Source organism: Eptesicus fuscus, chromosome 9 (genome assembly GCF_027574615.1).
Source record: "Eptesicus fuscus isolate TK198812 chromosome 9, DD_ASM_mEF_20220401, whole genome shotgun sequence".
NCBI classification, from domain to species: domain Eukaryota; kingdom Metazoa; phylum Chordata; class Mammalia; order Chiroptera; family Vespertilionidae; genus Eptesicus; species Eptesicus fuscus.
The window spans coordinates 5,540,182-5,565,386 of record NC_072481.1 but is presented as its reverse complement, the minus strand read 5'-3'; the positions used below and the strand labels follow the sequence as shown (position 1 = coordinate 5,565,386).

Sequence of the window (25,205 nt, the reverse complement as noted above, 5' to 3'; positions counted from 1 at the left end):
TTTAAGTGCTGTAATGAGAGTGCTTTTTGGGGGTTTCCTTAAACATTGATTATTTTTTCCCTCTCGTTTTACACTGAAAGCCATTTTTAACATGTTTTTCTCTACAATTTCCCCATCCTCCCCCCACTACACACATAGGAGAGGAAGAAGGAGAAAGACGCTTTAAGTCAATGTCTTGAAAAGTTAGTTCAGAAGTGAATGGATAACAAGACCAAACATCTAAACCTATTTATTTAAAAATCTTTTTAATTTAATGTTTTTAACTAAGAAAAACAAAGGCAGAGGAAGCGGTAAAAGCCACCGAACGGACTACGACAATGGTGGTCTGGGGCAGAAAGGGTCTATGACAGACTATGCAGGTCCAAAGGGCACACGAGGTAGGCCTGGGGTAAGTACTGGGGGTCCGTGGTTTTACTGAGGGTCTGGAGGGGTGAGTTCCAAGATGCCCAGCACGTGAAGCTGCTTCCATGGGAAGGCTGGACAAATGCCAACTGAGCAAGACCCCTTCAGAGGAGAAGCTTGCTTGCAGATACACTTTTAAAAAACAACTGTATGACCCCTATGCTTTTCAAAACTGCAGATCCCAAGGCTCTGCCAAAGCAAGCCCACTGGTGCCGAGGCACGGACAGGACGCGCTGCCGGGCTCTGAGGCTGCCGTCCTGGGAGGCCCGCAGCTGCGGCCTGAGCCCTGGGGGCTGGACCAGCACCAGAGGGGCTGGGAGAAGGAAGAGCTCCTCTCCACCCTTCCTACAGGTGACCTGAACCAGTCCCGGACCAGCACCCTCTGCTGACGGCTCTGAGATCTCCCAGGAAGTCGTGTGGTTACTGACCAGGCCTTCCCCACCCTCCCGCTGCTGGAGCTTCTGACCTGGGCTCTGCCTCCGCTCCAGGACAGGTGTTACCCCGGACTCACTGCCTTGTCAGAGAAGGCGCTCTGTCATCAGAAAGCCAAGGCACATGCAGGTCAGGTCACTGTCACCACCGTGTCACTCAGGGCACAGGGAGGCCTGACCCCCGTGGAGGCCGCATCGGCGAAGCCGGCTGTCATGGGAAGACAGTAGAAACACACGCAAACACACCTTCCCTTTCCAACTCAGGGAAGAGCAAATAAGGGGCGGGAGACGGAGGGGAGGGGGGCATCTGGCGCCGAGTGCTCGGTGGCAGGTAGGGTAGCAGCCCACCATGAGCATGGTCCAATTCAGGAGAGGAGCCCTCCTCAGGAGCAGATGCAAGAGGGCCTGCCTCACAGACACCATCTTCTCTTTCTCCAGAGCCTCGGGGGGTTCAGTGAAACCCCTTAATGGTGTCTGTGCAGAGAGCAAGCCTAGCAGTCACCCTAGGGGGCACCTTCAAAAGCCAGGAGACCTGCACTGTGCATCTGGATGCCTGAGGGGACACACCCGATCATTCTACTGCATGATCACCAGCCACATTACAGGTCTCCAGGAATTCCTTCTCAGCCTTCTCCTTCCCTCACTGTCCCCAACTCCTGGTCCCACACTCTCTCCACTGTTTTCCTCCATGCCAGCTCCCAGGCCAAGCACCGGGACAGTAAGCCAGGCTCCTCCCTCTTCTCACGCCTCGTCGCCTCATTCTCCCTAACCCATCCTCTCCATCCCCGCAACTGCCCCTGTTCATCCATCATCCTCACCTGAGTTACTCCGCGAACTCTTAGCTGCCCACGCTGCCTTCAGAGAGCGCTTTCTGAGCACAGACACGATACCCTACTCTTCCACATAAAACTCCGACGGCTTCCCCACTGCCCACAGAACAAAACCCAAGCCTCTGAGCCAAACACCCATAAGGCCTGACCCCCAGTCCACCTCTCCAACTTATCGGCCTGTTTCCTGAAATTCTCTGGACCATTCCTTGCCTTGGACACTATGTCCCCACCCCATCTCTGCATGGAATAAAGTCACCGCTGCTTCCCAGACCCTAAATACAACTAACCCTCTCGGAGGACTCCGATAAAGGCAACCTCGTCTATGACTCCTTATTACAGTAACCCTTCCCCACTAGTCCTCCTCACCCACACAAACCTGACCCCCACCCCACGCCTCTCTCCACATACCTATCATAGGACCCGTAATGTCATCACCCCTACACCTGCTTGCATATCGTGAGACCTCACTAGACTACAAACATTAAATCTCATTTTTGTATTTTCAGTGCTCAGCACAAATATCAGGACATGAAAGAAATGTATGATTAATAAGTGATTAGTGAGTGCATGGATGGATGGATGGATGGATGGATGATTTTTCCACTGTATCATTCTGCCTCTATGTGTGAAATTGTCTGGGAACTAGCAATTTATACAAATACATATGTAGATATATAGAGAATAGACACATGAAAAGGAGCAACAAACCAAGAGCAAATTACTCCAAAAAGCAGATAATTTTAAAACTTTTATGCTTTATTTACATATGCATTATAACTTCCTGATTAAGTTTTTGTTAGACTAACGTTGAAATTATTTTGCATCCCTGATCCCACATGGGTTAGAAAGGGAGCAGAGCTACAGAGAATCAAAGGAAAGCAGGTTTAAGATTAAATTTCTGTGGTGAATATTCGCAAGTGAATAGCTGAGAACTAACTGGACCCGTGTACTCTTGGTTTACTATGAAATCCTTTTAAACAAATAACTACCATTTCCTCAAAACAAACAGAGTAATTACTGCAAGGCCGCGTTAGCGTTCAGCAGTAGCCGGGATATACATTCACTGCCTGGACCCGCCTCGGGTAATCTGAGAGCCGATCTGTGCTGCTGGGGCAGGGTCACCTAACGCACCGACTCCAGTGTCCTGTGGAATGACATCCGGGCTGATGGAGGTGAGCTCTGCTCCGTGGAGGTTCGACTCCTGAGAGTGGATCTTAAAGGTGAGGCACAGTGGCTCAGGAGAAAGTCGATTTAATTTGTTTAATATCATAAAAAGGGACATTTCCACATGGACAGCAAGGACATGAATATCATGTGTGTATGGCAGAATTATAAACGCATTTTTGGCGAAATTCAATAAAGCTGATTCTACTGCATAAGGTCAGCAATTTACTATAAAAAATGATATGATTGCAATTTTTAATATAACCCATGTATTTGCTGCAAGATGCTCTGGAAGATTGTGTAATGTAACCATTCGACCTCTCCACTGGAGCACAGATCACCTTGTTTACCCTTTCTTGTCCTGATAAAACCTCACAGAAAACAACAGTCAACAGCACTGACTAACGGAGTCAAGTCCAAGCCTTCCTCTTCTCCAGCCTAAGAACAGACTTCCTGGCTGAGAGCCCTCGTGGAAGGCAGCAAGGAAATCTCCAGAACTGAACAAAACTCAAATTATATTCATCTTCTATTCCCGATCATAGAAATGCATGGAAAGGCGTGGATGACATAACCTCCATGGTCATTAAAGGCTTCATTTCTAATCGTGTGATTCTTCCAGGAGAGAACCCTAGTCCACAGCAGCAGACACACTGAAATCCAGCTCAGTGATGACGGAGACCTGGTCCTCAGATTCAGTGGACTTCCGTCATTCTCCATGCTCACGTGCACATTTTTTGAGGAAATAACTTGGGTTAACATGAAGATTAAGTGAGCAAACGTATGTGAGAATGCTTTTAAACTATAAAGCAAAATACATGTGAGAATGGTTATTAGTCCGTCTGCATTGAATCATCTCAGCCTCGCTTATAAATTACAGTAGCTGTATTACTGTGGTGTCCACTGTCTCCTCACCAAGTCCTCGGAGGGCACGGACATCTGTGTCCTCACGCCACTCAGCACAGTGCTCAGCAAACAGCAGACCAGAAGGGCTTGGTGAACAGAGCTGAACTTGGCCACTGGTGACATGAAAAATTCTAGATCAGGGGATATAAAACTCAATAGAACTATTTATTATTTTCAATGGCATCTCCAAATGGAAGCTGGTATGATGTCCCTCTTATTGTCACTGACAACTACAGTCCCACCATCGGCTCCTGCATCCAGTCAAGCCCCTTTCCCGCTCAGAGCCTGGGAGCTGGCTGTCCCTCTGCCAATGCTCCTCTTCATGATCCGGTTTCAGCGACCTCCCAAGGCAAACCTTCCCCCGCTCGGCCCCACCCTCGACCCCTTGCCCTCCCATTCCCTATCAGAGCACTTTAACTAACAATTTTGCCCATCTCACATTTCTGGGGGAGTCTGTATCCACTCCAAACCATTGTCTATTTTATTTACCATATATCCTCAGTCCCAGGGCCAGTCCAGGGCCCTGTAAAAAATATGCACTCAGTAAATACTTGACGACCTGATGGATTAGTTAAGATCTTTCCAAAATCAAGTATTACAGTCTTCCAAACAACAGTGCTATTTTCTATTATTTCTAATTTAGTACTTTGTCTCCTCTTTTCCGAACTGCTTAAAGGAAAGTCTTTGATTGAAGGGGAAAAAAAGTAAGTAAATATCAGAAATGGGCTCAAAAGAGGTCATCATGAAACTTCATATTTATTCTCTTTCAATTACGTTCTGTACAAATTAGCTCCGTTTGTAAGTTAAACCGCTTTTTCCAACAGCCTCTTCTTCAAACTCAACCTGTGTTCTTTGGGTCAAGACCCCCGATTTTGCAATTAGAATAATTTAATTGACAATTCTGCTAGTGCCTCACCAGGCAGCAGAGGGCCTGGTTTTGCTCTGCAGCTTCCAGGTTTACCACTGTCCGTGGCAAAGTGTCTTCTTGTTAAAGACAAAAACCAAGTGGGAGAGTGCCCGTTCCTACACACTTGAGGTTTCACTGAAAAGATGACATTTATGTGGCTGTGATGTTTAATTTATCACAGAGGGTCATGATTTTCCCCCTGAAATGCCATAATAGGGTCAACTTCAACTTTACGAATGAAAGCCTTTGCAATCATTTAACAAACTGAAAATGTACACAAAATTTAAAGACCACCATATTATTTACTAAAGACAATCTCCCCAGCAATCTAATTACAGAAAGATTACTTTAACGGGCTTTAAAACTAAAAAGAATAATTAACAGTAAGAGACTAGAGCATTCCCAAGTCCTCTGTCTGAGGAAAGGGGTGAGATCTGAGAGGATCCGCTTCTACCATATTGTCTTAGAAACCAAATACAGGTCTGTCTAAAGTTGGAAGGGAAAAATTAGCAGTGTTGTTCAAGTCTCAGCACAATTTACCCATCATTCTATTTACTTTGCAAAAAATGCAAAGGTGATAAAGCTGTCGACTGACCAACCTAGCCAGACTACAGTGAAATGTAAATTTTAAATAAAAGCACACTAACTTACACTTTACAAATACAGCCACTCCAAAACACACACACACACACACACACACACACACACACACACACACACGGCAATGGTAGCAGATAAATTAATTTTTATAAGGCATAGGCTCAAAAAATGCTAATAAAGCAATGGATTGGCAAATGAATACTATGCAATATTTTAAAGTCTTTCTAATTATAGTCCAATCAACATAAAATATTTTCCAGTAGAGATTGCCTTATGTTGTGCCGTATGTTAAGTTTCAGAAGTCCCTGCTTCCACATTTTCCACAGCTCCCATAAACCCACGTATCACGTAGTCCCTGTGGTGAAACTCCCTGCCTGCCCTGACCAAATAAATCTCATTAGAACTCCCAGGCCTAAGTGAGGCAGAAAGGAGTGACAAGTATTTTTTTTTTAATATATTTTATTGTTTTTTCACAGAGAGGAAGAGAGAGGGATAGAGAGTTAGAAACATCGATGAGAAAGAAACATCGATCAGCTGCCTCTTGCACACTCCCTACTGGGGATGTGCCCACAACCAAGGTACATGCCCCTGACCGGAATCGAACCTGGGACCCTTGAGTCCGCAGGCCGACGCTCTATCCACTGAGCCAAACCGGTTTTGGCGACAAGTATTCTTAAAACCATCTCAGAAAACCAGTGGTGATACAGAACACATCAATATTTATCTCTTGGACAAACTGGAGATACATCACTACAGCTTTTGTTAACAATTTAGGGCCCAGCTCTTCTCAAAAACAACAAAAATAGTTGACGAAGAAAGTCTCCTTCCCTCATATATACACACAATTTGCTGTGTTGAATGGAATACTTTAGATTTACAATAAACCACTGCCACCTGCTCAGACTGAAAACATGAACCCTCTTTGGCGGACTTTTTTTATTAGCATGCTCTGGAGCAAAATGAGCGCTCCCCTCATCTTATGGGCTGTTTATCTAAATGGCTTGAAAAATCTGAAGTTAAGCCTTTGGTAAAGGATTGTGGTAAAAATGGGCCCGAACTGTTTGGGGGCAAATTTGTGAATCTTTTTCCTTCTGCGATTCCTCTGCCAGCACTCAGCATCCACCCCACTGCTTCCTAGTGTGCCTTCTGGTATCAGAGAGGCAGGAATGCCAAAAGCTCCACTTCCCAGACTCCCTGGCAGCGAGAGTTCTGGAGGGGAATTGGGTGCACTCACCAGTGACCTGGAGAGTGGAAGGAGGCAGAAGCCCTGGAGCCGCTGATTGCTGCAAACATCAGCTGACTGGAGAGCTGGAGGGAAACACCCAGGTTTCCCACTGCAGTGTCCAATCTCTAGCCTCCAGCGCTTACAGAGGTAGAAGCCAAGTTCACATTCCTATGTCCTGTCACTGTTTTTATGGATGTCAGAACACAACACAGTGGTTCTGACCCCGGGTCATAATTACCTACCAGGGTGTGCTCTTGAACTCAAAAGTTCCAGTGGTGGCCGGCCAGTGTAGCTCAGTGGTTGAATGTTGACCTATGAACCAGGAGGTCACAGTTCGATTCCCAGTCAGAGCACATGCCCAGGTTGCGGGCTAAATCCCCAGTGTGGAGCGTGCAGGAGGCAGCCAATCAATGATTCTCTCTCATCATTGATATTTCTCTCTCTCTCCCTCTCCCTTCCTCTTTGAAATCAATAAATATATTTTTAAAAAAACAAAAAACGTTCCAGTGGTAGCCTCCTGATCCCCCAATTTCCTGAGTGGGGGAAAGAGAGGGAGCAGCTCCCCTGGAAGTCACCCTTCAATGTTCTGGAAGTCATTCCTGGAGGCCTGACCTTGAGTCCACTTCTCTGGCCCTGTCAACAGTGAGCAAGCTTCTAACGGCCTGTATTAAATTCCTCTCTGCTCAAAATTTGTAGAGATTCCGATTGCATGAATTTTTTATCAACAAGTTTATCTTTTTAACATAACATTACAGCAAACTCAGTAGAGCGCATTAAGAATAACCTTCAAAGAGGAAATATACTATGATCATTGTCACTGTCAATGAAGCTCTTTTTTTAGTGCCAGACACTCTGCTAAGCACTTGTCACATCATTTTTATTAATTCTTACAAGAACCTTTTGCAGGAAATACTATCATTGAGCCCATTTTGCAGATAAAGCAACTATGGCATTGTGAGGTTAAGTATTTTATTGAGAAAGAGCCACCTAAGTGGAAAGGAGAGGGTTGGGATTTGAACCCAGGCAGTCTACCTGAAGTATTACAAACATACTCAATTGCTTAGTCTCTCTTAAGAGTGTTCCAAAGCCATGCGGTTTTACTACTAGAAACAAATTACAAACATGACACCTGCATCTGCCTATGCCCCAGCTCAAAACCCTGGGACACACACCACTGGGAAACATGAAATGGTGCATCTGCTTTCAAAAGCGGTTTGGAAGCTTCTTGGAATTAAACATACACCTACCATATGACCCAGACATTCCACCCCTCAAGGAAAAAGGAATTATATGTTCCTACAAAGATTTACTCACAAATATTCATAGCAGCTTTATTTTTATTGATTTCAGAGAGGAAAAGAGAGGGAGAGAGAGAAGAAACATCAATGATGAGAGAGAATCACTGATCAGCTGCCTCCTGCACGCCCCCTACTAAAGATCAAGCCTGCAACCCTGGCATATGCCCTGACCGGGAATCGAACCAGTGACTTCCTGGTTCATTGGTTGATGCTCAACCACTGAGTTATGCCGGCTGGGCTAGCAGCTTTATTTTCTTTTAAATATATTTTTATTGATTTCAGAGTGGAAGGGAGAGGGAGAAATAGAAACATCAATGACGAGAGAGAATCATTGGTTGGCTGCCTCCTGCACGATCGAGGATCAAGAGCCCACAAGTAGGGCATATGCCCTGACCGGGAATCAAACCGTGACCTCATGGTTCACAGGTCGACCTTCAACTACTGAGCCACCGCAGCCAGGCACAGCTGTATTTTTAATAGCTAAAAACTGGAAAGAACTCAACTAACTCTCACAGGTGAATAGGTAAACAATTGTATTGTGTCCAAATAATGGAATATTATGCAGCAATAAAAATAATATATGTAGGGTGGGGGGGTAATAGTAAGATATGTACACATATAATACCTCAATAAAAATATTTAAAAAAATAATAATAATATATGTAACAATGTGGATGAATCTCAAAATAATTATGCTGAATTTAAAAAGTCAGAACAAAACAAAAAAAAGGAACATACTGTGTAATTAATTTCCCTTATATAAAATTCTAGAAAATACAAAGTAACCTATAGTGAAAGAAAGCAGATCAGTGCCTGCCTGGGATCCAGGATGTGCTGGGGGAGGCAGGAGGAAGGAATTACAAGGGGCATGAGGAAACATTTAGAGGTGACCAATGAGTTCATTGTCTTACAGTGATGGTTTCACTGAAAGTTTTTTAAAATTCACAAAAATTTTGTAATTGTACAAATTAAATACATACTAGAAATTCGTGCACGGGGGTGTGTGTCCCTCAGCCCAGCCTGCACCCTCTCCAATCTGGGACCCCTTGAGGGATGTCCGACTGCCCATTTAGGCCTACCGGGATCGGGCCTAAAAGGGCAGTCAGACATCCCTCTCACAATCCAGAACTGCTGGCTCCCAACTGCTCCCCTGCTTGCCTTCCTGATTGCCCCTAACCACTTCTGCCTGCCAGCCTGATTGATGCCTAACTGCTCCCCTGCCAGCCTGTTTGCCCCTAACTGCCCTCCCCTGCAGGCCTGATCCCTCCCAACTGCTCTCCCCTGCAGGCCTGGGTCCCCCCCAACTGCCCTTCCCTGCAGGCCCGGTCGCCCCCAACTTCCCTCCTCTGCTGGCCTGGTCACCCCTAACTGCCCTCCACTGCAGGCTTGATCACACCCAACTGCCCTCCCTTGCAGGCCTGGTCCCTCCCAACTGCCCTCCCCTGCTGGCCTGATAGCCCACAACTGCCCTCTCTTGCAAGCCTGGTCCCTCCCAACTGCCCTAACCTGCTTGCCATCTTGTGTCCACATGGGGGCAGCCATCTTTGACCACATGGAGGCAGCCATCTTGTGTGTTGCAGTGATGGTCAATCTGCATATTACTCTTTTATTAGATAGAATAGAGGCCTGGTGCATGGGTGGGGGCCAGCTGGTTTGCCCTGAAAGGTGTCCCGGATCAGGGTGGGGGTTCCCTTGGGGCGTGGGGCGGCCTTGGCGAGGGGCCTGTGATGGTTTGCAGGCCAGTCACGCTCCCCGGCGACCCAAGCGGAGGCCCTGGTATCTGGGGTTTATTTATCGTCTATAATTGAAACGTTGTAGCTTTGAGTGGAGCCAAGCCTCCTGCTCGCTCCGTGGCTGCAGCCATTTTTGTTGGGATTTATTTATCTTCTATAATTGAAACTTTTTAGCCTTGAGTGGAGGCCTGGGCCTGCCAGGGTGTGCGGAAAGCTTGGCTTCCTCCATCGTCGGGGGAAACTCAAGCCTCCTGCTCTCTCCAGCTCCGTGGCTGCCACCATTTTTGTTAGGACTTATTTATCTTCTATAATTGAAACTTTGTAGCCTCGAGTGGAGGCCTGGGCCTGCCAGGGTGTGCGGAAAGCTTGGCTTCCTCCATTGCCAGGGAAACGCAAGCCTCCTGCTCACTCCGTGGCTGCAGCCATCTTGGTTGGGTTAATTTGCATACTCGCTCTTGATTGGCTGGTGGGTGTGGCTGGTGGGTGTAGTGGAGTGGTGGTTAATTTGCATATCACTCTTTTATTAGATAGGCTAGTTTACTGTGAATTATACCTCAATAAAGCTGCCTAACACACTGGAACAACCCTGAGAGCCATCTTCAGTTCTGCCTCCCTCTCCTCCACATCCAATCCACTACAAGCATGCATACTCTTCCTTCTACAGTCTGCGTTTCTGCCCTTCCTTTCCAGAAAGTCTGTGATACAGCTCATAACGCTGGGTCCTAGTTCTGATTCTGCCATTTATTTGCACTACTTAACCTTTCTGAGCCTCAGTTTCCTCATCTGTAAAATGGGAGCTTCATTAAATCATGTACTCATTCAACACATATTTAGTAACATGCCTACTACAAAGATTATAGTGAAGAAGACTTTAATATATGTGTTTTATAAGCCATAAAAGTCTCTACATAAATATGCTATCTTTCTGTTTCCTTTTCTACTGCCACCTTCCCAGTGCAGATCCTCCACACCTGACAAGGGACTCAGCAAGACCTTCTTTGTAGTGAATCTTATTACTGCCAAGCCAATTCAGTTTAAATCCAGAGCCCAGAGTAAACTTCCTTAGGTAGAGTTTTCGAAGTAAAAACTGGTTCAAAAAGCCCTGTGGACTATCTATATATATAAAAAGCCAGCGAACGGAATGTCGGAACGACCAGAATGACTGGTCGCTATGATGCCCACTGTGGCCAGCGAACCGGCCCGATTGAAGGAGATAGGGGGCCGGCTGGCCAATCACCTGCAGCCCCTCCCCCCAGCCAACCCTACCCACGATGGGTCCCTACCACCCCAAAGAGCCCGCGGTCCCTTCCCTCAGTCAGCTCCACCCCCGATTGGCCCCCCCACTCTGATCAGGGGCAGGGCCAGCCGGCCAACAACCCATAGCCCCTCACCCAGGCCACTGGCCCCTGATCGGCCCCTCCCCACCCCATTCAGGGGCAGGGCCAGCCGGCTCACCACCCACAGTCCCTTCCCATGGCCAGCCCCACCCCCGATCAGCCCCCACCACCCCATCAGCCCACAGCCCCTCCCTCCCAGCCAGCTCTGCCCCTGATTGCCCACACACACACCAATCGGGAGTGGGGCTGGCTGGCCAACCTCCCTCGGCTGCTCCCCCGGCCACTGACCCCTGATCAGCTCCCCCACCCCATTTAGGGGCGGGGTTGGCTGGCCCACCACCCACAGTCCCTCCCCACAGCCGGCCGCACCCCTATAGCCCCCCCACCCAAATCAGGGGTGGGGACTGCCGGCCAATCACCCACGGCCCTCCCCCCAGCCAGCCCAACTTCCCACCATCTCCTCCTCCCGACAGGCCTGGCCCTGATCCGTCCCAATTAGGGCCGGGCCAGCCGGACTCGACCTGTGCACGAATTCATGCACTGGGCCTCTAGTTATTTATCATATTGAGTCCTATCACTGGCTGCTCCCTCACTAACCATCTCACAAAACTCAATTCCCTGCCTTTGTGCAGACCCCCTGGTCCAACCCAGCTAATTGCACACATGCCTGTGCATGAGCCTCCTTACAACATCCTTCCCACCCTTCTCTGACCATCTACGCCCACTGCCTCCCTCAGTGTCTAGGTCAGTGATGGGCAACCTTTTGAGCTTGGTGTGTCAAACGTCGCCAAAAAACTGAGCATAACTCGGGTAGTGTGTCACTTTGAGGAAAAAACATTATTTCGCAAATGTTTCATCCTCAGGAGCAGCAAATGTTTCATCCTCGGCCTGCGGCCACCTTAGCAACCACATGTCATCAGAAATGGCTACACGTGTCAGTGCTGACACACGTGTCATAGGTTCGCCATCACTGGTCTAGGTCAAAACTGAGCTGTGTTGAACCTGAGCAACTTGGAAAAGAGTGTTTGTACTGGATACTATAGACTGAAGACAAGCCCAGCCGGCGTGGCTCAGTGGTTGAGCTTCGACCTATGAACCAGAAGGTCACAGTTCGATTCTCAGTCAGGGCACATATCCGTGTTGCGGACTCAATCCCTAGTGTGGGGCATGCAGGAGGCAGCTGATCCATGATTCTCTCTCATCATTAATGTTTCTCTCTCTCTCTCCCTCTCCCTTCCTCTCTGAAGTCAATAAAAATATTTTAAAAATAAATAAAAAAGACTGAAGACAAAAAGAACTGCATATAAACACTGTACTCTAGTTGGTAATGGCACATAAGTTAGCAATCCTGAAGCTACTTTACATGATACTAGAGTTGAACAAATACCTAAATCATAGACTTAAGAATAACCGAGCCCCTTTGAAACTGTTCCCAATGTCTTCTAATTGCAGTATGCATTCACTCACTCGCTCATTCATTAGTTTCTGGCTGAGGCTGGCTAAGCCGCGCGCTGAGGATGCTGGAAAGAGTGAGACGTGGTCACTGCCCTTGAGGACTCTCAGTCTAGTGAGCTTTATCCTCTGGCCTCTCCCCCATCTGCCTTGGCTGACTTCTAGCTGAGGTACTGCTGTGTCTCATGGATACACGCAGGCCCACTTGAGAAGCACTCAGCACCCATTCCCACCGCCTCCTGACGAGCCTGTCGTACAAGACGGAGACTAGGCTTTTCTTTCGTGAAGTGCCCAACACGGTAATACTCTGCACACAAGAGGCACCAAATAAAGGCGGACCACCGAACCAATGCCCTCGGACCCATAAAATGTCCAACTATGACAAAGAAAACTAAGCTGTATACTTCATCTGAAAAAAGATAACCAAGATTCTGAAGCTTTCCATTTATTTAAATGTTTATTTGGAATCAAAAATTAAATTTATGAGCCCATATCCCTTCAGAAACAGGCTAAAAGGGTTCTTTTAGAACGAACGCATTTTTCATGTAACCAATGACCACAATGTCCTCTCAGAGTCCAAATCGGTGCTGTGTTCGTAAGAAGTCGCTGTGCTGTCTTTTTTCTCTCATTAACTTTTTTCTACCTAGAAAATAGTTTTATATTCTCTTTGGGGGACACAATCTCATGACATTTTAAGCAAGAAGAATATACCCTAGTCTACTCACCATATACAAAATGCTTTTATTTTAGCAAAGTGTCAAACTAACCCGGGTTGAACAATGTCTACACAAGAATATATTCACTGCAGCATTGTTTGAAACAACAAAACACAAGAATCAACCTCTATGTTCACTAACTTGGGACTGGTTAAAAGAAATTAAGAGACGCACATAATGGAATACTATGCAGCCACTGAGAGAACGAAGCAAACCTGTGGACTGGTGTGGAATGGCTGCCAAGACATAAGGTCAAGTGTAAAGGTAAAGTGTAAACCTGCTGCCATGTATTTAAAAGTGTTTCTGTGGGGGGGAGTAATAGGTGTTGGCATGCTTTTCTATGGACACATTACCTTTGGGATGAGGCATAAGAAACTGGTAATAGCCTCCTCTGGGAAAAAGAACGGGAGGGGAGACGGGACCGAGAGATAGGAGGAAGAGTTCTTTCTCACTGTGTATCCTCTTTACGGTTTTGAATTTTTTAAGCCTTGTACATATCTTACATTTTCAAAAAGATGAAAGAAAAACTTGAATACAGTAGTCCCCCCAAATCCACGGTTTCAATTAACCACGGTCAACCACAGCCTAAAACAGTAAATAGAAAACTCCAGAAGTAAACACTTCAGAAGTTTTAAATTACACACCCTTCTGAAGAGCAAGATGAAATCTCGAGCCCTCCCACTCCATCCCGCCAGGGACGTGAATCATCCTTCTGTCCACCCGCTCCATGCTGTATGCGCTCGCCCGTTCGTCACTTAGCAGCCCTCCCAGGTCTCAGCTGGGCTGCCGCGGTACGCAGTGCTTGTGTTCCAGAAACCCTCCTTTTACCTAATAGTAAAAGCACAAGAGTTGTGATTCTGGCAACTCGGGGAAGCCATAAAGTGCCTCGTTTAAGTGAAAAGGTGTGCCTGATAGGAAAAAATATAGTGTATACAGGGTTCTGTCCTATCCACGGTTTCAGGCATCCACTGGGGACCTTGAAACTCATCCACCGCCGATTAAGGGGGGACTATTGCCCAATGTAATATTGTTTCAGGTACACAAGTTTAAGAAAAGAAGAATCATTTTTCGTTTTCAGGGGAAAATCTCATAGCAATTGGGTAAATCCAGAGAGCTTTGTTATTCCCCCACCGCCCACCGCCCCCAATTATAGGGTGAAGTGTAGGTACCTGCTTAACTCAGCCTACTTTGGGGAGCAAGTGTTATCAGCTCCCCTCTGAATGGGGAAGCCATACAATCGTATGGCATTCAGCTGGTCTAACTGCTATAGCTCACCCTGGCTGCCTAGGAAAATCTGTGGAGCTCGAGACAAGTTTGGATAACAAGGGAAGCAGGAAAATTGATGGGGGGACACCAGTCAGTGTGATGAATAGGCTGGTCCAGAACAGCAGGTGACAGATATGCAGATGCAAGACTGGCAGGGAAGGAAGATGGTCCGCTCACAACAGATGGATGGAGATGCTCAATCATCCTCAGGAACAAGCACGTGGCTGCACACACAGCCCTGTCTGCTTGGCACCAGCGGCTCCCCACACACCTGCAGGGCACAGCCTCCCACCCCCAGAGGCTCTCTGCACTGGACCCAAACCAGGGCAGGGCCGGGGGAGTGGCAGCAGGCAGTGTGTGAGGAAGATGCCACTCAACTGCAAGCTGGGCTCTCAGGGACTGCCTGCTGAACTTCCTCCTCCAGCTTGTGGACACAGACCCACTGGGTCTCTGTAGCTCTCACTCCTGCGGAAGGCTGGACTGCTGGCTGACCTGTTTGCCCAGGACTGAGGAGCTGCCCAGGACTTAAGAATTCCGGTGCTAACACCGGGACAGTACTCGGCAAACCAGAACCAATGGTCACCCTACTTATGGGCCACTGCCCTCTCCTTGTTTTCTCCCTCTTTGTGGTGAGAGAGGGAGAACCTACTCAGTTCAAGTTCAAGGCTGAGTAGACCTCCTCGTGTAGAGCACTTGCTTCCTCCAGTCATCTGAGAAAACAGAGACGTAACACATGCCAAGAAAAATCATCCAACCCTTGTCTTTCTCAGAACGAGAACATCTTTTGAATGTGTCCGTGATAAACAGGCTCAACTACTCCAGCAGTACACGAATTCCAGAATTTAAGCCTCGATGCTGCAACCCACATCTTGTCAGCAAAGAGTCAGAAGGGCCAGGCCGCCCCTCGCAGGGCCAATGCTATTCCTTCCAGCTCAGCCGCGGGAGTTTTCCAAGGACAAGGAAATGGGCCACGATCAAGCGCGGGTGGTAGCTGGCATGATCTCCGTTCGCTTCCCCGGCCCCTCCAAGCTATCTGCTGGACCCGAGCTCTAGAAAAAACAGCCCTATAACAAGACTTCTGGCTTCTCTAAGACACATTAAAGAATTAATTGCTGAAGGAGAAAATTAATTTCAGAGACTCATGAGGTTACTTTTTTTTCCTGGGGATGGGGGAGGAAACGTAGTTATTTTCGTTTTCATCCTGGGGGCACAAGCTGGGAGCTGTCCAGTCGATAACCTGGCCATCAGAACAAGGTTTGTAATTAAAAGGTCAGTGACCTGGAAAGCCGGGGCCCACTCCCAGAGCTTCTCAGTAATGACGCCGCTATTAAATTAAGACTGTTATGAAATCAATGCTAAAAAAGCTTTCATGGTAACGAGATTCCATTCAAGGACATGCAAACTACCTTGTGAAATGGAGTAAATGGTAAAAAAGAAAAGTAATAAAAGAGAGTTAAGTTGAAATCTGTGTAAGAATCTACTTCCCCTAAAAATAGTCCAGTGAGAGGAACCTTCACCTCTGCCCCACCCCCAAGGCACCCCCAAGGTTGAGACCCTCAGGTTTCTTCCTCAAGTTCACTTCTAGCAAGGAGGCAGTTTTCCACTGGGGGGCGGGGGGGGTGGGGGGGGGCTTCCAGGAACAGAAGAAAGATAAGGTCTGGTTTCACCATTTAGAATGAGGAAGCACAGCGGGGAGTTTTATTTGCTCAGCTGTCCTCCCCCCCCCAGACTATTTCTCAGCTGAGGGAGAGCTCTACACACTGCAGAGGGCACAGCAAGCAGTGTCCGCAGCACCACAGGCCCCGCCGCGCAGGATGAGAGAGAGAAGCGCAGTGAGCAGGCGACAGCTCCACGCGCCTCCCACCTCATCTAGCGCCTCAACCCCGCCCCCTCGAACAGACAGTACTTCTCCCCACCTGACGCTCAGCCTGCCACACCCGTTTGGGAGCAGGCTGCCTCCCACATCCTGTGGTTGGATAGGGTGTCAGGAAGCCTATTGACAACAATGACCAAGCCTCTACCTTTCTGGACTGATTCGATTGCTGTCTGTCAGCTGGACCGCAGCCTGCTTATGCTTAGAGCCCGGCGATGATGCCTGTCCGGCAAGAAGCGCTTCTATACACAGGCCAGGTCTGTGCGGGCTTAAGCCCCAAAGCCCCGCGCGCGGTCACTTCCCTGCACATGGGCTGGCTCTGCAGCTGATGTGTCATCTGCAGAATCGAGTGGTTGGGGGAAACATTTATTCTAACGCTCTGAAGGTGAACAGCTGCTTTTCTCTTTCATCCAAAAAACTCCCGATAAAAGAAATGTTGTAAATTACACAAAATGGCAGTACAAACTTCAAAGAAAATGACAAATGACTCTAATAACTTCATGTTTCTCATTAATGACTCCATATTCAGACTTTAAAGCATCCGAAAGAAATCTCAAAAAAACAAAAATAAAAAAACACAAACACAAAAGACCTTTGCAAACCGCGTTCTTCCATCCCTATGGCACTCGGCACTACCCCGCCCCTGCCTCCCAGGCCCCTGAACTCAGAGCATACATCTAACCCTGCTCCCGCTGCAGTTTCACAATAAAACAAACTCAGCTGATGCGCCTAAAGTTACCCTCATTTTCCACCCAACTGACATGCACTACAGGGATCGCGATTTCTATATTAAATATTAAATAATATTAAAAGAAAACAAAATTGGATTTGCCTTTTCAGGAAAGAGATGTTTATTAAAAAAAAGAAAGTCAAGATTATAATTCAAGGCAGTGCTCCACTGCAATTCCCCGAAGTGACATTTGCTAGGAAAAGCCAAGACTACAGTCGCTGTGCGCTCGTCTAACGCCAGCACTCCCAACCACCACTGCAGGGAGCCCTTCGGGAGACACCCGTGGGCAGGGTACCAGAACCTTGGTCCCCCCCCCGCCCCCGAAGACAGCCTCCCCAGCCCCAAAGACCAAGTCTCCCTCCTTCCCAACTTCTGTTAGGGACCGGCACATGCTTGCTCCTTTGCCAAAGCCCCTCCTCCCTCATCCCATTCTCAGGATGGGGCCAAGCTACGCTGATCAGTCCCCTGACCCTGGGAACAACAGGAAATTTTAAAAGTGAAGTTTAAATCCACGAGGGGCTCTTCTCCCCCAGACGCCGATCAAACCTTAGAATTCTCTGTCCAGAAAAGGTCCTGCCAGAACGTACCCTCTAGTGATTCAGCTCAGAAATGGGTCATGACTGATAATTATCCAACATAATTATCGAATATCTTTTCAAAGAGAATGGAGATGTGGGGTTAAGGCCAGCCGCTCCAAGGTTAAGTTCAGTAAGCGCCTGGGGAAGAAGGGTAGGGTGCCCCTCAAGGTTTCTGCTGCCGGAGAAAATTCTAAAAGCGCTAACCCACACGGGGTCAGGAGGGGTTAAGCCCCCCCCCTCCCCCGTCAGCAAACACTCATCTCCTCAGGTCTTCGCTCAGCTGCCGCCCTCGGGGCCGGACACGCTCTAACCGACCGTTGTCAAAGTGTGACCCATGCCCACACCAACACCACGACCCACAACCCGTGAGCCAAGGCACTTGCCGTACCACATGCTACACACGTGGTTCTCTCCCTCCCTGGTCTGCCTTGCCCAGTAGAACTGAAGCTCTGAGAGGGCAGGGATTTCCTCGGCTCCCACTAACGCAGGGCGTGGCACAGGGTAAACACTCGTAGATGAATTAATCTATCAGTTGTGTTTTCTTTTAAAAAGGAGCAACAAATAACAATTATACAAAATGGTTTCCTCTCTACAGTGATTATTAGCCAACTAACTCAAAAGAAGTATTATTTGGTCCAGAGTTTCTCTCTCTCTCTTTTTTTCTCTCCCTCTCCCAGTCAGGGATTTATTAAAATTAAACAGATTAGATGGAGCTCCTGATACTAAAACTGCTCAGCAAAGCCTGCGGTGGGGAAGTGCCGGGCAAACACCAGAGACATTTGTCTCTAAATTGCTCTAAATACCCTCTGCAAATGAAATTCTAACCCAGCTGCGTTTGAGAGAAAATGAGGAATAACTGGTCATTGTCAGTGGAGAAGATCAGGCAGTTATAATATTGCACAATATACTGGGGCGAAGGATCTCTCGGCAACCATAGATTTTGTCTCAGGTTACCCCGGGTAATCAACACAGCTTTTAGGCTCAGCTTTCCCAGCTTCGATGCTTTGATGAGAGAGCTGAAATCCCCAAGCTTTTATGATTAATTACTCCCCATAGGTACACATATTTCAAGGAAAAACTCTTTTATGGCATGATGGTTGTGGAGTGGAGAGGCCAGCCAACGCACTCCAAATTTTAATAATCTCCTACTGATGGGGGCGAGCAGGATGCCGCCAGCAAGCGCACAGCGCCCCTCTGCAGCTCAGTCCCAGGGACCGTCTTGAGGCATCCTCTGAACAGCTCGCTGCCTGGGAATGAAATGCTTGGGCATATTCGCCCTGGCCTGCGAGCCCAGCCCTGGAGCTCAGTCCTGCAGGGTCACCTCAGTGGGATCCCATGGAGCAGACCTGGAAATACCACCAAACCGCTCCACCTGCTTTTCCAGCCACAAATGACTTAAAGCTCAAAACCCAGAATTCTGAGGCTGGCATTCCAGCTCTTAAAGTAAAGAGAGTTCTGGGGGGGGGGGGGGGGGGGGGGTCTTTCCCCCCTCATGGTTATGAGAGCTTTCTAGAAAAAAAATGAAAAATTGGGTTTGTTTGTTTTGAGGGGTTTTGGTGTAGTTTTGTTTATTGGGTTTTTTTAACAAGAAGAAAAATATCCTGAACTTCAACAGAGCCAGACAGAGTCTGTCTGCTTTGGACAATACTGAATTGGTCAAGACCCATTTACTCCATGCCTACAGAAATACCACCAAACCAGCAATTCACCACTTTAATCAGTAAATCAGACCCCAAGCTTGACCTTAACCTGACCTTGTTTATTCATCTCACTTCCCTTTTCCTTCATTTTTTTTTCTTCCTCATTCTTTACTACAGGAGCTAACCTGAAGCCAGCCGCCTTCCAGCCGGGGCCATTATCAGAAGACGGGAGCAGAAAGCAGGAGTCTTATCCAAGGGGCCGCTGAAGGCTGCTGTGCCAGGCTGTCCTGGGCTAAGCTGTTGGCCTTATATTTGGAGCTCAATTATCCGAATTAGATCATCTCTGCTCCACTGTTAGGAAAAAGCCAGCATTGCCCCCCTGCGGGGCACCCCTCATACCCACCCCCACTTTAGTGGGACAATTAGAGGAGATCCTTCATCAACACTGCTTCCATCTGCCCGTCCCCGTCGCTTTCTGCAGGCCACTGTGCATGGCCACGAGGAACCTGTACCTTTCTTCTTAAGGAATGCTCTCCGGGTCGCAAGGGGGCTCTGGCGGACACGGGAGTTCTGTAGAAACTTCACTGCTGTTGCAATCTGGTGGGTGGGAATAAAACAGAGAAGAAAAGTAAACTTCAATCGTCTGAATTTCAAGATTAAAAACCCTATAAAAGTTTATCCCATGTCCATAGAAATAACACACCACTGGGGTCACATTTATAAGCAGTTATTTCTCACATTTAAAATCTATCTGAACAAAACGTGTGTCAGTTCCCTGCCTTCACTGGTTTCCTGTATCTGATTCTATCAAATCTAATCCCCTCCGCCTAGCTTTCAAGACCTGCCACAATCTCTTCCTGTTCTCCCTGTTCAAGCGGACTCTTCGTCCTCCTCGGCAGGCAGCCCTCTCCTGGCCATGCTCACCTACGTCACAACACTCGTGCCCATGCTGCACTCAGCTGCTAGAAGGCCTCCTTTCCCGCCTCTACGTGTCTGAACATCTCTCACACACACCCCAGCACGGCCCTTGCACAGCCTTGCTAACTCCTTAAAGCCCTCCCAACATAAGCCAGCCATCTCTGGCTCCCTATCCTCTCAACTTCCTCAATGCCTGTCCTGTGCACTGTGTGTCAAAGACATGACTGCACTGTCTCCTAATGCCCAGGCTGCCTCCCCAACACACTGCAAGGACCTGAAGGAAGAGACTTCGCCGCCTCTGCAGAGCCGGGCAAAGTGCGGGACATCCGCTGGGTGATCGCCTAGGAGGCAGCACGCACAGCCTTCCTCCCCGGTCCCCCTCACGTATGGTGCTCGATTCCGAAAAGACTTCCAAGGACAAAGTTGGGGGTTTCATGGCTAAAAGCTGACAGACTGACAGATTCTCTATCTACCTTGGCATGACAGTTAGGAAATCTCCACGTCTGTGACTGAGCCACGTGGAGGACGGAAGACGTGCTGAAGGTATTCACCTTCACGTCACTCAGCACACACTAAGCGTGACTGCCCGCAGCCTGTCTGCGCTCCGTCCGGACACCAGCGCAATGGAACCTGCCCAGGTAAAGGGGCTGTTTTAAACCCTGCCATTCTTCATCTCCTCCAAACCAAAAGAATAACAGTCTCACGTTACAGGTAAAGTCAACAGGCCTGCAGTTCACTCATAAGCTGTTGAGAGAAAAAAATGTCTAAGGGGCCAAATGTAAGGAAGTTTTCTAAGATCCTTCAGACTAAGAGTAGCAGTTATTCAGAGATTCACACGAAGTACTGTGACTACAAGGGGAATACAAATTACAAACATTCTCTTCATATTTTATATGAATTTAAATCTTGAGACCAGACAGACTTCGTTGATGACAAAATATGAGGATAAATCAAAAAGAAAAACAAAAAGCCAGGGCAATTCCTTATATATTTCCTTACCACATTCTCCCTAAAGGATGAATGTGTTAAGGAAATATAAGGTTTGGGCCTCTGAGTGATAGGAAACCTAGTGTTCCTTGAGGCTGATTATAATTTGTAAACATATTAGCTACCATCATGAACTGCAGTGACCACCAACCAGTTCTAGACTACAGAAAACCGATGCTGAAGAATCTAGAACCCCAAAACGGCATACTCACCCCCTCCCAGCCCTCAATCACATCACCTCAGGTTGCACCAAAATCAAGAATTGGACAAAACATCCCCCAAACGGGTGCATTTTAATAAAGAGAGGGGAGAGGGGAAAGGAAGAAGGGGGGGCGGGCGGAGGAGCAAAGGAAAGGGGAGAAGTAAGGAAAGGTCGGGGAGAAGAAGGCAGGGGCATTCGGACAAGAGGAGCCTGAGCAGAAGGGGAGGCCAAAGGACAGGAAAGAGGAGAAGTGGGGAGGGAAGCGGCCAAAGAGGAAGGAGAAAACTACAGGAAGAAAGGCCTGCGCCCAGGAAAGAGGACAGTCAGTCACCCGGGCACGGGCCGGCTCACAGGGTCAATGCCAACATGCACAGCTCAGATGGCCGGGGATAAATGTTCTTCACCTGGAGAGAAAACACACCTCGACGCACGCGACAATTAGAGCGTCCACACCATGCAGCAGACTCTGCTCACGGGGGCACGTGTACCAGCGCCGGACAGTGTGGCCCACAGAGGGGTCCCGGGCAGGAGATGCTAACAGCACAGATCCGCTCATTTACCCATAAGCATACACCTTCCTCTCATCCTTCCAAAATTTTCCATGACAGAGAAAGAAAACAGAATCCCACCACTAAAACGCACAGGTTTCACCTTGCTTTTTGAATATAGTCCTTGGTATATGCATTTCTGGTCAGAGAGCAAAGTTCTGATGGGTTTAATGGTGCACTCAATGCAGTGCTTGGCGCATTCCATCAATTTTTTTTTAAAAATTGCATCTCTTATTTCTTTAAATACATTAATCAGCCTAGTGTAGGCAAAACGGATCCATCGGACAATGCAATAAACATGAATTATCATCTATCCAACACGCATAATGGCTTAAAAATACATAATAGCAGGTGTAGTTTAAATGATTAGTTATTACACCTGTGGTGGGTCTGATTCAATTGGGAAAAATCATCTTTAATAGGTTAAAAGGTTTAGATCACCATGCTTTCCTTAAAGTGGCTGTAGAGAGGGGATGATGGAGTGCTCTGTCATTAGTAATTCATTTAAGAAAAACATGGGGGATATAGCAAAGAACAGCATAAACGAGCGAATCCAATTTAAACATCAGGTAAAGTAGAAAACACCTTTTAAAAAAGCAAGATAAATGAATTTGGAAGGGAGATGAAATTGACGTATTTATTTTAACGGGAATTTGACGAAGTCCCGGCACACTTCAAACTTGCAAAAATATGAACAATTTCTTTTAAAGTTTCCATTCACTAATTTCAAGCCATATAAAACAATACTGCCAAACACCTACATAAAGTATATTTGGGGCTTGTTTATGCTCCTCTTGATCTTTGTCTGAAAATGCAGGCGACAGGCAAATCACATATTTAACAGCATCGATATCACTACACCAGATGCAAAAATATAAAGCATCCAAACTAACAGCCTCAACATAATGTGCTGAATAAGAAGGAGACCCAGCTAAGCAGCTACATGTAAGTGTGAACATATGAAAACCTCTCTCCTGCCACTAATTCCTTCGGCTACTCCTACTCTCCTCCTCCCTCCGCATAGGAACTAGCACTATGATAGGGTGACGAAGGCCTGTCCCATCTAGAATTTCATAAGCCCTACGATTTATACTTCGATTTCCCCCAAATCTTTCCCCCAAGGCCAAGGTGTTAACACACTAAATACACTGGCGGTGCACTTGGCCTGCATCTTGCCTTCCCCTATTGTTGGACACTTTTCATGAACTTCATGAAGCAATTCAACAGACTCTTTCCCCTGCAGAGCCCCAGCACACATAACGTGCTTTTGTTGGATGAAGTGATGGGGTGCCTGCAGCCTGCCCTGTATTATCGTTTGATTTTCTAATTAGGAGATGAATGTGACTATTCATGGGTTATACTGGTGCCCAACTAAATTACATAAATTCAGGCCAAATCTTCCGCCTCAATGTCAAAGACGTAAAACGGCAACAGGGACTTGACGGCATGTTGTGGGAGAGCAGCGAGCCAGGGAAAAGCCTGGCGCCAAGTTCCTGACGCCCCTGTGGAAGCCACTTGCTTTTGAGACCACGGTAAGCATGGCACCGGCTTTCCTTCCTCCTCCCCCCGCATCGTGAGAGTGGTTAATGAGTGCACCTCGTTACCAGCGGCTGGTTTCATAAAAATAAAGACGATGAACTCCGAAGACAACAGCAGCGGAGTTCCTTACCACTCTATTCCTGTGACCTTGTCTTCTGCCCTCCTCTTCCTAAAAGCAAAAGAAAACAACCCTGCCACTATCAACGCCACGATTTTAGGGAAGTTTGATAATTTTCACTGTTTACCCCTTAAAGCTAGAGGTGAAACTGAGGTACAAAGAACAGGAGTAAATTCTTGCCTTTGCAGTGGCTCTGCTGGAGTGACTGTCACCCACCCCGGGGAAAAAAGAGGACTTCAGGTTGAAAACACCTTTGCATCTAAGATGATTGGCCAACTGAGAGAGATTTGTGTTTGAGAGACCAGGATTTGTAACTGTATAAATCAATGGAATACAGTATACTCAGGGGCTCTCTACGATGAACTATGTGCTGTTAAATGCATTGTGTAGGATAAGTAATCCCTGGTGAGAGGAACCGAGGTTCCTGACAGTCCTCGCGGAAGAGCTGCTTCCTATGTGTTTCTGCTCTCCTACGAAAGCCCTGCACACTGTCATCTCCGGAACGCACACTTCATTTTCCGCCGGGAGGATGGAGAACTGAGCTTGCCTAGTAACGAACCAGGGGTCTGAGGGAGCCTTAGCACTCCGCACCTGACATGCAAACCTGATGCATTGTCTCTGGTGACACTTATCTGGAATGCCACCAATTCTAGCACTCCTGTGTGCTACATACACGTCTATCTCCTAAAATGTGAGCATTCATTAGCCAGTTTTAAATATTAAAAATATTCAAAAATTAATGACACAACCAAAGGCAAGCCCCTTTTAACCCAGAGAGATGGCAACCACAGGGCAAAAGAAAATGACCGATATGCAGGCCGAGACCCCATTCCGACACTGCACCGCTACACCTGCGCCGCTCAGAGACTCAATTGCCTGTGAAAGGTTCCCCCGCTCGGACTCTAAAGCAGATAGATACCCAGAATCCTGTTAACAAGCGGTAAGCCAAAGAAACTCAAGTTTTAACAAGGACTGACTTTCAACGCCAGGCATTGCCGAGAATGAGAGCACCCTCTTCAAACAGAAATGCTGCATTTTAGTAAGAAATCAGTACTCTGTCAGGAGTTCCTTGACAAATACGGTCATCGGTGGCACAAGGAAATAGTTGCAAAGCAGCTGTTAATCAGAGAAACGCATCGTAGAACGCTGATGCCAGCACTCGTGAAAAAAATGCAACGGGCTAATTATGAAGCTATATATCTCACTAAAGAGGCCGTGTTCCTTGAGATTCTAGGCAAAGCACTCTCGGAGCCAGGGTCCTAGGATGACATAATTCTGCTTTCCTGCAGCCGGAATCCTCTCGGAGCCGCGGTTCACAACCCAGGCTCTCTTTCCGGCTGGGGGACAGGCTGAGGAGGGCAGGCACCCAGGAAGCAGAGCCATCCACAGCCACGTTCCAAAATGTCCCGCAAACACATCCCAAGGTGTCAGATCCTGAGCCCAGACTGAAAGGAAACCTGTGGGCGTGTAGAAGAAACGTGGGGATCGTCATTGTAAGTGTGGCAAGGGAGCAAAGGGGTGTGAGCTCAATAGAGGAAATGTACCCCCAGACACCAAAACGAAAAGGAAGAATAAAAAGAAGAGGCAATAAACAGAAAACAGAGGCCATTGTGTTGGATATCTATGTCAAAGGGAGGAAGGGAGCCTGGCAGAAAGCTGCTCTGAGGGTGTGAAATGCGACTCGGGGAAGCCGAGGGGCTAGCAGGCAGGTGAGGGGGGAAAGTTAATATGCAGAGGAAGGCTCGGTCAGCCAAAATTCAATCCGATCCTCCGCAAGGACGAGGAGGAGTGAGGCTCCCCGAAACCAG

At 47.6% G+C, this 25,205-nt stretch overlaps 1 protein-coding gene across 3 annotated transcripts in view; it reads right to left on the bottom strand.

Moving 5' to 3' along the window:
* Positions 1–25,205, bottom strand: part of PEX14 (peroxisomal biogenesis factor 14) — a 132,225-nt gene that overhangs the window by 58,045 nt on the left and 48,975 nt on the right. For all 3 annotated transcript variants that reach the window (XM_008151764.3, XM_008151765.3, XM_054720752.1), the window contains one exon: positions 19,598–19,682. In XM_008151764.3, the coding sequence (XP_008149986.1) occupies positions 19,598–19,682 (85 nt within the window). The remainder of the gene's footprint in view (positions 1–19,597; positions 19,683–25,205) is intronic.